The following is a 13148-nucleotide window of genomic DNA, read 5'->3' on the forward strand; positions in this document are numbered from 1 at the left end:
CTGCGACGCCCCAAACACCCCTTGGCATGGGGATGTAATCGGAGCTGGGAAATACTCAGCTTTTCGTTTATCCGAACAAACAGGTGCACGTGCGTGTGGTTGTGTGTGTTTGTGTGTTGAATTACCTTTTTTTGTCTTCTCCCTCATGCCCAAACTCCCAAAAACCCACCTTTCAACGCTTTCCGCCCGGGTAGGTTCTAGGGCGCCCAATACCTTCTTGGCGGGCGCATTCAGTTTTTAGGGCCCAACATCTTCCGGGGGGAGAGTGAAAGCGGCATCTCTGGATGTTGGTGTATCACTGTTTTTTTTCTCCAAACCCCCTCCAACGGCCTGTAGTTGCTCTACCGCTAAGAAACGCAAGCGGCGATGCCTGGTCCAGGGTGCGTCCGATAAAAACGGAGGGACTGGCAGAAAAAGGTCTACACTTTCACTTCCACTAATGGGCTGCAAAGCGTCCAACCCAGAGGTGCCCCTTTCAGTTTGTGGGCCTAGCATTATTACCGAAACCTGAAGCGGGCGGGACAGGAAGAGGCATTTCCGCTACACCCTATCTGCGTGCGTGCGTGTGTGTGTGAAGGGGCAGTTTTGCGATGGGTTTTCGGATCAGGTTGATAGGAAGGGAAGGCACAATTCTGCCCACTTTGTTCCGCACGCAACGGCACGGAAATTGGTGCGGAATTTATGCACACAAGCACACACTCCACACTTCCTGAAGTCTTGTTTTTTTTTTGTGTGTGTGTTCAACTCCACTACCCCACTGTGTGCGTGTGCTAGCGGTAAATACACACGGGAGCAGTCGGACAACTCCAGCGAGACGCGAACGCCCAGCGAAGATATGGATGTGCATGCGATCTGGAGGTTGTTGCACGGCGGGCCACCATTGCCGAGCTGTCAAATGACACACGCATTGGCACTACGTAGGTTCGGGTCTTTTCGGCTAGCAACATCCGTGTGGGTTTGCCTTAATTTGGTGCGCTCCCAAAGGCAAGAGCAGCAAATGTTCTTTAAAAAGAACCAGGCTCTCAACCCTGCCTACCTGACGGGGGCAGGTGCTTCCTGCGCACTTGAACCGTCGGTGCCCCGATGCTCCACTTCGAAGTTGTGCAATCTTCCCTCTTTTTTTTATGCACGTCGAACATCCAACATTCTTGAGCACGTTATGCAAGCACGCAAGTCTCCGGGCCCGCTGCTGGCGCGCTGGAGCGTTTGCGTAACGAATTTCCGCCACCTCGACAACACTCATCGATCACCGTGCATGCTTGTGGGGAAAAGTGCGAGGGAAGTTTTCATCACACCGCGAGCTACGGACGAGTGTACCTTACGAAGATGTAAAGAGAAGGCTCCGTGTGGCGCGCGCGCGCGCGTGTGTGTGTTCGAGGGCTGTACAAGTACGTGCAGTATGACTTAATTTACAACCTTCCGCAGTGGGGAGGGGCACGGACACTGGCGTGGAGGCGGCAGCGACACGGATTCTGCGACAGTTTTGCCGCCCGCTGACCGTGCCGCACTGCCGCACACAACAATGGGCCGGGCGTGTTTGGAAGCTGTCGCAGCAAAGCATCAGAACTCCCCACTATCTTTACCCTATCTAATTTCGTACCAGCACGCTCTCATCACTCATCGCGCACAATGAGGTGTTGCCCTCCAGCATCCTGCAGCAGTTGTCAAGGGATGGGGGGAAGCACAAACACCGGCGCTTGATGGATGGCGTATGATTGAGCGTGTCCTGGGCGGATCGTGGCAATGGGACAGGACAGGGGCTGGGCTCAAGTTTCGAAGACGCGGAACACATTACCAGGGGTTGATGTTTATCTTCGTCGATGACCCGAAGCATTAAAGCACGTCACAATAGCGGGCTTCCGTGGCAGGGCCGGTAGATGCGAGGGGATTTGTTTTTGGGAAGAATTTACAGGGTGATGCAGAGAATTTGCTTCAAATCCTAGTTTTCATTGCTCAAGGTAATAATAGCATCTTTCTAACATCAATTTAGTTGATATCTTCACTCACAGTAGCCTCGAGAGGACGTCAGGAGCTAGAACATGCCGTGAAACGAAGCTCTCAGGGTAGTATGTATTACAGGACCCATATCTTTAAAATATGTCCTAAACATCCTAACATTATAGGCATCCTAAAGGCATCATCATCTACCAGAGGACATCAAAACCCATCATGTATTTGAATTTGATGTTGATTTGGATGCTACATCCAATGTCATATGTACTTGGATGCTCCATCCAATAGTAGGACAACGTTTTGGTCAAGACTTAACTATATAATACTCACAGAATCATTTGGATATTCTGAACATTGATAAGTACGTTGATATATTTCGTTGGAAATGCTATACCTCATCTTGTCCGGAACCAAATAAACTATTTCCAATTCAATAAAAAGATTTTTTTGGTATAGAGCCTAACATTGAGGTTGACCTGTAATATATCCGAACAATAGTATAACCATGTGTACTTTCTCCAAAGGTATTTTTTGAAGTTTGTTTCGAAAAACCTTAGAATTAGATCAAGAACAAAGTCCGTTGGGAGTGTCTTGATGGAATACTTTGAATTGAATTGGCCCACTTGCAACGGGCGTTCCAATGAATCGTAGTTTCTCCCCTTAAGGACTATCCAGAAGAACACTTTTTGGGTCTAAACACATTTCAGCTTCTCACAAAACTTCAAACAAAATCTTTTGGACATAAAGCAAACTAGTAGTGGCTTCTTTGGCGCATACTTTAACCAAAATGGAGTAAAAAAAAATCACTGTTTTGTATCATGTTTGCTATCTTTTCAAGTAATCAAACACAGTGACAACATTCTCCAAACCTGTCCCAAGCGGTTGACGGTTAAAGCTTTCCAAACTTTTTCACCTCCACACCCTGTAGAGGGCCGCAGCGAGCTACGGTTCTACGGTATGATGTGCGAAACCCGCCCAGGGGAATGGAAGAACAACCCAGCACGGCTCGTGCAATAGTTTCGGCGCTTTCCCCATCTGCGGGGTGGAGGTTGTTTTTTTTTTTTTCTTTGGAAGCGCCACAGCTCGGTGCGCCTTCCCATGCCCCCAAAAAAGGTGAAAGCGCGTCACTAGATAGTGAAGGTTATTTATTGTTGACATTAGATGATAATTGAATTTCATTTTCCTTCCCAAAAGCCAGCCCAGCGCAGGAACGAGCGCTGACCCGGGGCAAAGCGGGAAAGTTTGTGCGGCTGTAGTTGGCGGTGGGGGGAGAACCCTGCGACGGTTCGATTTATCGCACAAATCCCCCGGACCACAATGTCACCCCCACGGTCCAGAAGGGCTGTAAATTTAATACCGCTTAAATTAATGACCTTCCGGTGTGGGGGAAAGCAGGCAACCACGGGTCCTTTTTACCTTCGCCAAAAATACTCCCAACCTAGCCCCAATGCCGTACCTCGCCGTAACCGTCACGGGTCATGGGATGTGTCCTTTCGCAGCTGGGAAAGCGCCGGGTTTTTGTTCTGTGTCAACAAATTATTGCGCCCTAAACGGCGGAGTGGAAGCTTCCACTTGATTTATAATCGGATCGGAGCGGCACCGGGCAGCATTCAGGTTCCGCCAGGTCTTTTCGGGACCGGTTTGGCTTTGGAGTCCGCTAGCTTTGTACTTCGATCATGTTACGCCATCGTTCTTTGGGACAACCAATTCGGAAAGCTTTTTCGTTCGCGTTCCTTGGCAGCAGACACACTGGCAATAGTTTAATGTTTTCCACCGCTGGGCTGCATCGCAGGGCTGCCCAAAGTCCTGCGCGACCTTCAAACCAACGCTTGGAGCGTGGCGGCGAAAAATGTCGCATACCGAACGATGGACGCGCCCGCTGGATGTTAAAAGTCGTGACGTTGCTCGCATAAATCATCCCAATCAGCCCCCCGACGGCCGCCCCGGGAGGTGGGCGAACTTTGTGAAAGGATGGAAGGGGGGGGGCGGGGGGGGTGAGAGGGGAAAATGAATATTGATGGAGACATAAATTAGCATCGGCGAACGAGCAGGACTTGGTGCGGAGGCCTACCTAAGGCAAAACCAAGATGGCACGATGAAGTAGTCACTGTACAGCGGTTGCCGCCCCTGCACAATGTCGAAGGCTTTCTTTTGCCCACCGAAAAGGCACGCTTGATTGAACACACACACGCACACGCTACGCACACGCTCATGGCCGCTACGCCTCCGACCCGGGGACGGGGTGGTCACCATGAAGCTAATGGAAGAATGTGGGCGTCTGCGGCCAGCTGTCTCCGTACGGGCGGCCGCACTCGCGCCACTGCCCGCGCTAGGTGGTCGGCGTTTCCGGCGTGGAGGAAAGGTTGTTGTCGGAGGTGGAGAGCGGCCGGCACAGCCCGATCCGGGCCGGCCCGAGCGGTATGCCCTTGAGTATGCTGACCGCCTGGTCGAGCGTCGCGTTCTGCAGGCTGTGCCCGTTGACCGAGACGAGCCGGTCGCCGGGAAAGATGAAGTTGGTCGTCTCGGCCGACCCGCCCGGTATGAGCCCGCGCACCACAATCACCGTGCCGTCCGTGTCGAGCGGATCCTGGTAGTCCAGTATGGAGAAGCCGAAGCCCCGCTCCGTCTTCTCGATGTCGCAGTAGAGCACCTCGTGCGTCCAGAGCGCCAGCCCGGACACCTGCTCGACCGATTTCGACCGCTGCTGGTCGGTGAGCGTGGCCGTGCTGGACGTGTAGAGCGAGCTCTCCGACTGCGCCTTCGTGAGGATGCCCTGCAGGCTCTGCAGGCTCTGCAGCCCGCCCGCCAGCAGGCTGCGCGCCTCGAACGCTTCCGCGTTGCGCGACGTGTTGATCACAGTCGGGGGCGAGCTGCCCCGCGCACAGATGACGCGGACCTGGGCCGGCAGCTCCTTCAGTATCTTCACCACCTCGATGTGCTTCAGCCCCTGCAGCCGGTGCTCGTTCACCTGCAGCAGCTCGTCGCCCGGCTTCAGCTGGCCGTCCCGCCCGACCGGCCCGTCCTCCAGGATCGAGCGGATGTAGTGGTGCGGCCGCACCTCGACCCCGCCCTCCACCTCGACCGTGCCCTCCAGGCTGATGCCGAGCCCGGCCAGCTTGCGGATGTCCGCCACCACGATCTGGCTGTGCGGGACCTCGCGCGACCACCGCTGCACGGTCGGGTCGCCGGGTTCGTCGCCTGCGCTGCGGCCGCGCGCCGTTCGCGTATCACAGCTGTCACTGTCGCCGGTCGGGGGTGAGGTGCGGATCGGCGGCGGCGGCGGCGGCGCCGGCGGCAAACCCATCGTCCCGTTCGCGTACCGCGCTCCTGGCAGCTCCTCCCCATCCTCCTCCTCCTCCTCCTCCTCCTCCTCCTGCTCCAGCTCGGCGTGCGGTTCGTCGTCTAGCAGGAGCAGCTCGTCGCCGGACGCCACCTCGGTCCCGTTTTCCAGCGCGAACACGCTCGAATCGAACGTCGTGCCCGACTCGAGCTCCGGCTCGATGCCGCCACACTCGTACCCCCCGCACTCGGTCAGTATCGAGTCGGCGTCGGACCGGGCCGGACAGATGGAGAGCGTCGTCGCCGACGGCGACTGGACGATCGAGCAGCGCTGCGACTGGCACTGGGACGCACAGTGCGACAGGGTCTGCGAGTGGGACAGCACCATGCCCACCAGGTCGCCCCCGCTGCCCGTCCGGCCCGCTTGGTGCGCCGTTCCGTTGCTGCGGCCCGGCCGCTCGCCGTGGCACGCCGCCGCAACGCCACCGCCGGGCGGCCCGCCGCACTGCCCGCTGCCCGGCGCCATCGGCACCATCGGGTCGATGAGGGCCACCTGCAGATGCTCGTACTTGCGGCCGCGCAGAAACCGCTCCAGCGTCAGCCGCACCGCAATGTCCGTGTTGCGCAGTATCTCGACCGCCTGGTGGTTGGTGACGCCCGCCAGCGACCGATGGTCGACCGCCACGATCCGGTCGTTGATGGCGATCTTGCCGCTCATCTCGGCCGCGCTGCCCTCGATGATGCTCTTCACGAAGATGCCGGACAGGTCCTCCTCCTCGCAGACGTACCCCGCGACCGTGATGCCGAGCCCGTACACGTTCTTGCGCAGCTCCACCTCGTACGTTTCCGTTTCGGGCGTGTCGGGCGGGCCGCCGCCGCCGCCGCCGCACACCGACTGGGGCGACTGGGGCGTACCGAGCGGGGCGGGCGGCAGCGGCCCGACCACCTCCAGCGGCAGCCCGTCGACGCCCGCCTCCGCTAGCAGGGCCGCCGGACAGTGCAGTGCGTGCGGGGGCAGGGCGGGCAGCGCGATCGAGGTGGGTGAGATGAGCGCCAGCGGGCCACCGTTGGGCGTGTCGAGCGGGCCGCCGCCGCCGTTCAGACTGTTGTTGTTTACCGCGACCACCTCGATGTGGGTGGGACAGAGCCCCGCCCCGTCCGGCTGGCCAGTGTTGGTCGGGGCCGCCGCCGCCGCCGCCGCCAGCAGCCCGAGCGTACCGAGCGTGCCGGGGCCGGCCGGCTGCAGGAAGGCACCGGACGTGTAGCCGGACGTTTGCAGCAGCGTCCGGTCGAGCTCGTCCGGATCGGTGAGCATCTTGGTCGGGATGATGGGCGCATGGCTGGCCAGCGCCTGGTAGTCGGGCGAGGTCGGCTCGACCGGCCGGGCCACGATCAGGCGCACCTGCTGGCCGGACTGGCGCAGCACGGTCGCGACCTGCTCCGAGCTGAAGCCGCGCAGGTTCACGTCCCCGATCTGCAGCACGTGGTCGCCGCTCTGCAGCCGGCCGTCCCGCTCGGCCACCGATCCCGGTATGAGCGCCTTGATCACGACGCCGGTGCTGCGGCCCCCGACCAGCATGAAGCCGAGCCCGTTGCCATCGTTGATCAGGTCGATGATCTCCACCTGGGACCACTCCGTGCTGAGCACCATCGCACTAGCACGCAGCGTCGTCGTCCTCCTGCTCGTCGCGTTCCGGACCCTGTCGGCGTCCTGGCTGGGGCTGTGACTGCGGTAAGTACTGCTGCTGCTGCTGCTGGTGCCCCGTTCGGATGTTCATAATTCGCCAACCTGCACACACACACACACAAGGATGGTACAAACGGATGGTGAGGGATGAGAGAGAGGGAGGTTTGAGTTTTTGTTTGCAGCCGCTTTTCTGAGCGGAAAATCTCCCCAAACGGACGGTTAGCAGCAAACAAACAAACAAACACAAACAAAGCAGCAATTGGCAAAGCTATTTAAAGTTAATTGTTGTGGAAATGCTGCTGTCCTGCTCTTCTTTTTATAAATCCCTCTCTTGATGTGCTCTTTGGAGCGCACCCACGACTCCGACTATTGTTAGTCCGATTCCGGCAAAATCCAAACCACTAGCTCCGCCCGGAGTCCCTCGGAGTTGTTCGGAGTCGTGCGGAGTCGTTCGGAGTCGAAGTCATTCGGAGTCGTCTAGAGTCGATCTGAGTGAACCGGAAACGGAGTTGGTTGAAGTCATCAGGAGCTGTCCGGTACAATGTGCTCATGATCAGGCATTACATTTCGTTATCCGGCTACCAGACCTTCACCGCAGAAGCAATAGCCCTAGTTATTGCAGCTGATGAAGGCCTACGCAGTGATAAACCAACGTGATCTTCACCGACAGTGCAAATATTCTTCAAGCACTCGGATGTTCGGGTCACGGGTGGATCCAGATTCAACAACTCTGCAATACAGTGGAACCCCTTCATAGCGAGTACCCCTTATACCGAATTTTTCGCACAACGAGCAAATCTAAATGCTCTACGAATAAAACCTCGCATAATGAGCAGTTTAATGTTTGTTCCCGATAACAAATCGGGATCATTCCGAGTGTTTCGATACTAAGAACTGGTCAATATCAAGCTATTTCCAAATGAATCAGGTGGAGGAAAAGTGTAAGGAAGGTTGACACATTAACACCCACTGCCAGTGCAAAACTCACGAAGTCATACAAACATCGAAAAAAGCAGGGTCGTAGGCGCGTTCGCTCCACGTCCCGATAACGCTTTTCCGATCAGATAGCGAAGCTGAGAGTTTTGCTGCGCTTATCGGCAGGTGAAGTAAATGAGGCAGTGTCTTCAGTGTCATTGCTCCATTTCTTTCGGCCGTGAAAGCAGCCAGGACGTGGATTTTAGTGTGTAGTGTCTGTCCCTTGGAAGAATTTGGATACTGAGAATTGATGAATGCATTACTGTTGCCAATGCGTATGGTTGTGATGCATATAATCCCTATATACCTGCACTGTTCTTGACCTGGAACCAATTATTTCGCTTTTCATACGAATCGTATGAAAAAGAGCCTCCCGCATAACGAGTGAGTCATTGAAACGGTTTAAACTTGTTATGAGGGGTTCCACTGTTTACCGTAAGTTCACCTCAAGTCACATTCTGCTGGATTCCTGGTCGCAGGACCGCAGAACGCAGGACGTAATAACGCCTTAGCACAACCATCATTGCCAATAGCTGGAATGGTTATTGGGTTAGCAGCGGCCGCTCTTTCCTGAGAACCTTCAGACCACAACACCATCATGGAGAGACCATTCATCACACCAAGACCGGAGAATTCTATCATGACTTTGGATTGGGCACACACGGCTCTCCCACACCTTTTTATTGCAAAAATCTAGCCCGCCACTATGCAGTTTCTGTGGCGTCGACTTCACATCTTAACCGAATGCCAAGGATATACTGCGGAACGCATCGCCTGCGCAATCGCTTGCCATGGACCACAGTATCAGCACCATCCTTTCGCCAAACAGCGATTGCCTGCGTAAACTTTTAAAATTCCTGCGTATTACTAACCTTTATAAAGAACTCTAACCAACACCACATTTGTAACAGACAATAAAATCAACGGATAGCTTTACAGGGTTTCCCACGATTTTTTGATCGTATCCCATAGATTTTTGGTTCGTTCTCATAATTTATTGGTATTTTCCGATTGGATATCAATACAATTGGTCCAACAAATTCTGGGAAACGGTCAAAAAATCGTGGGAACGCACCAAAAAAAATGAGAACTCACCAAATATTGATGAGAACCAACCAATAAATCGTAGGAAACCCTGTAAGTGAACCGAAACTACCCGGTATACGGTAACTGCAAGCCACAAATGGATTGCAAAGAAGAATGTTAGATTTTAAGCTTAGAAATAATCCACCGATTGAAAGAGGCGAATGAGGCCAATTGGCTCAAAGTCTCAATAACAAAAAAATGCATTTCGTTGTGGTTTTTTTTTCTTTCACATTCCGCGTGCACTTCGTATACAGGCCCTTGTGTCGGAGACACCGGACGACTACGACTCAAATCGATTCCGAACGACTCCGAACGACTCCGACGACTCCGAAATGATTCCGCACGGCTCCGGACGACTCGGGATGATTCCGACTACCAACGATTCTGGACGTTTCCGGACAACTCCGGATGACTCCGGATGACTTCCAACGACTCCGGACAACTCCGGGCGATTCCGGACGATTCCGAACGATGCCGGATAATGCTGGGCGGACCTGCCGGAGTCGGATCGGAGTCGACTCCGGCTTTTTCCATCACTATCCCTCTCGTTATGCTCCCCCAAACAGATACGGCTCTGAGATACGGTGAAAAAGTTGGAGAAAATCGGACGTGCAGCTGTTGCTAGCGGAGCATTTCCAGCCTCCGCTGCCATCAGTCTCTCTTCCCCATTACTTACCCGCGCGTCGAATGTCCTGCAATGGTTGAAAGTGCGGTCGCAATCCAATCCAGTGTCCTTAATGTGTGTGTGTGTGTTTTTTTCTTCTTCGGTTTACACAATTTGTGACACTTTTTTACTTTTTGCTTTTGTTGCTTCGACTCCTCTCCTGCCACACTTGTTTACTTTGAGCCCGAAACGATAACACCACCGAGGAACAACGGGCGTGGGGCCCAACCTCTCTCTCTCTTCAGGGGACTGATGGGACTTTAATTTCGATTTTTTTTCCTTCACTGCTGTACTTGGGCCACCGTTTTTGTGTCTTTTTTTTGGACACCGTTCACACATTCACACACACACACACAAACATACGTTAATGATGGTGCTGTGTCGCTGCCGACGCACGAGGCCACACGGCGCCACACTCACTGTGCCACAGGGAGATCAGATGGCGTGGCAACGTCCTAAGCCGGTCACTCGCACCCGTTCCAAGCGTTCCATCGTGGGCTGCACCGCTGCAACAAGCGTCCCGGTATCCTTGCCATGGTCGGGCCGCTTCGAGGCTGCCCCAAACCAAGCCGGCCGTGTGTGTGTGTGTGTGTTGAGTTTGATTTTGGAGTTGATTGGTGTCGCTCGAAGGAGGAGTGGGAGCGCTTTTATCTTTTTTTATTTATTACTTTCGGCTACACACACTGCAAAAATACACCAGAAACAGAGTTGATAGACAGTGGTACGGGTACTGCAATGCTATTTTGTTTGATGTGGCGCACTTGGTTTGAGGAGGCGAGGACTGCGTCCCGCCAGTGTGTTTGTTCAGATCGCGCGTTCGTCGCCAGTGGGCAAACTACCCGGACCGGTCGGGACGATCGGGAGCTGCGCTGAGTGTCTTCTGCCGTTCCACACGCGACAGGTGGGAGTGGGTGAGGGGGGGGGGGTTTGGTGGTGTGGAGATCATTCGTGGCAGAAACGGCGCTGTTACGAAATTAGCAGCTCGGCTTCACTGGTGGGGCGCAAAGGTTCTCCGATATGCAAATGTTTTTCTCCACCCACCCGACCCAACCCGACCCACCCACCCCCCCACCGAAAAGGTCACTTGTGGTTGCACACGTGTGTGTGTGTGTGTGTTTTTGAATGCTAGCTCGAGCTGCCGTGTTTTCTTTGCTAGCGGGCGGTGGCGGTTGAGGGGGTGGTGGGGGTGGAAAAGCGGTGGGAAAACTGGAGGGTGTGCTCGGTTGGATTGAACCCATTTCCGGGGTGGCAAACCCGGATGGCGAGAGGCATGTGTGGTGTGTGTGTGATGTGTATGTATGTATGTGTGTATATGTGTGTGTGAGTGTGTGAGAGGTCAGTGGGAACTTGGTGAATGATTTAGGGTGTAAAAATTTCATTGCCTCAGGTGCATAATAATTACTCGGGATTTGGTGGAAAGCGCGTGGAAATGGGTGTGTGTGAGAGAGAGGTAAGAGAAAGAGAGAGAGAGAGAAGAGCCAGAGTATGGGATATTTTTGACATTTAGCCCAATGTCTGGCACAGTTTTGCTGCACTTTTAGAACACGCTGCCCTTTTGTGGAAGAGGACTGAGCAGGTTGGGGGAGGAGGGGTAGAGCAAGGAAGCTAGAAACACACGCTTTTGAAACACACAGAGTCCGCCCGTGCCGTTTCGGCTGCACTTCGGGTCGGAAAAACAACACCCACATATGTTGATGCACCCGCGAGTCACCGAATCGTTTTTTGGGAGGGGGAGGGAACTGGCACCACACTAGCTCACAAAGCCTTTACTGTAGCGGCCCATACTAACACCTTGGCCTGTCACCTTTCCTCGTTTTGGAAGCTAAACTCTCCCCCCCCGCCCCCAAAAGGCCCGTTCACGTACTGTGTGGATTGATTTTGACTTGATTTTTTTTTTTGTTATTTGCTCCTCGCCTTTTTCACACACACGTTCACCCCCCTCCCTCCTCCCCCCTTCCCACACACACACACACCTACACGAGTCCTCCGTACACTACCCTCCCGCACCGACCAGCGAGTGTTACAAACAACAAACAAAACGAGAACGAGCGCAACGAGAACGCGAACGCGAAGGCAACCGTACTGTGGGCAAGCTTCGATTGATCTAACCCTGCACCCCGCAAATTCGGTTTTCCCCATTTCCCGACTGCGGGGCGCGAAAGGGGGCGAGCGGAGAGGATCGTACCGTGTCGGGTTCTCGGTGTCGGGCCTGGACCGTCGCTTGGGTCCCGTCTTTCCAGCACTTTCCAGCAGTTCGAAGTGAAACTGTGACAGCGGGCACGATGATGCAGGGAAAACGGCGTTCGGCCTTAACGCGTCACCGTAAACGTCCTGCTGCTGCACTCCTACCCACCCCTTCCGCCTCCTTAGTCGGGCTTGGTAGTGAGATAAACACACACACACACGCACACACAGGCACAGAGACGCACTGGCTGGCTGGTGTGACAGTGCGCGCACATGCTCAGTAGCGTTTTCGAGCAGCGTGTGTGACGGCGATGACAGCGCCTTCACTCCAAATTGGGAAGTTATGGAAACGGATCGAGCTACATTTACTGGCATTTAAATTTATAATACAGATGTGGGGAAACTGGCTCAAAAACAGATTAACAATACAGGAAGTTTAGTATCTCGTGCAGCAAAATCGACCCAATAGTTTCCTGCCCTGTTCGTTGTGTCTTCAGAATCTTCTCCTCGTTTACAACTCGTTTCTTTGTACCATAATGACTGCTTACCATAATCTTGGCTATTGTGTTGGGGGTATTTCAAAACTCAAATAGAACACTTAATTCCGTTACTGTAACTGTTCCAAACTGCAATCAAGTTTAGGGCAAGTTATTGCTGGGATGAATGACAACATGTGTTTACTAAATAAAACTCATTTACAGAATCGTACAATCAATCGTTTATCGTACTTGATTAATCATTAATGGTTAATGATTTGTTTGCTTATTGTATTGTATTGTATGCTATAAAAACAAAAGAGACAAATCCAGATCCAAATGAAGTAAGTTAGGTAAACTTATTGAACTCAATAAACAACTGGCTTTTTTGCGAAAATCGGGAAATTAAACTTTTTAGCAGGGAATCGAACCCGATACTCTTGTGCGCATCGCCTTGTTGATCTCATTTACGTCATACCCTAATCGTGCTGCTAACACGGCAGATATCTTATTTGTTCGCATACGCTCAGAGGTGCGTTCGGAACGGTTCTGTGTGAAAAAAAGATGGATGGGCTTAACAGTTCAGTTAACTGTTTTGTAAAAAAAAAGCATCAACTATTGCTGCCTTGACTTCAAAGCTGCATATGATTGCATAGCCAGAGTAAAACTATACGACGCCATGAGCTCTTTGGGCATCCCGGCCAAACCGATAAGGCTAGTTAAAATGACTATGGCCAACGTCACCTGCCATGAGTTTCTTGGTGCTAGAGAGGCCCATCCGCGACTCGAGGGTGGAGACTTCGGGAACCATCTTCTATAAGTCAACCCAGACCCTGGCATGCGC

General features: G+C 53.7%; 1 protein-coding gene across 2 annotated transcripts; it reads right to left on the minus strand.

The window, feature by feature from the left end:
* Positions 1–2330: 2330 nt before the first annotated feature.
* Positions 2331–12240, minus strand: LOC120956030 (patj homolog). 2 transcript variants are annotated; one of them, XM_040377403.2, is made up of 3 exons: positions 11830–12240; positions 9657–10327; positions 2331–7021 (listed from the first exon to the last, which is right to left on the minus strand). In XM_040377403.2, exon 3 carries the CDS (start codon positions 6881–6883, stop codon positions 4283–4285), a length of 2601 nt encoding a protein of 866 aa, XP_040233337.2. In that variant the 5' UTR covers positions 6884–7021; positions 9657–10327; positions 11830–12240; the 3' UTR covers positions 2331–4282. The 2 variants fall into 2 exon arrangements, with proteins under 2 accessions (XP_040233337.2, XP_040233328.2); XM_040377394.2 differs by lacking the exon at positions 11830–12240 and adding an exon at positions 11656–11821.
* Positions 12241–13148: the final 908 nt, after the last annotated feature.

Source organism: Anopheles coluzzii, chromosome X (genome assembly GCF_943734685.1).
Source record: "Anopheles coluzzii chromosome X, AcolN3, whole genome shotgun sequence".
Lineage (NCBI taxonomy): Eukaryota > Metazoa > Arthropoda > Insecta > Diptera > Culicidae > Anopheles > Anopheles coluzzii.

Excerpts from the sequence above, each read along its gene's own strand:
- LOC120956030 (XM_040377403.2), bottom strand. The coding sequence starts at position 6,883 with ATGGTGCTCAGCACGGAGTGGTCCCAGGTGGAGATCATCGACCTGATC.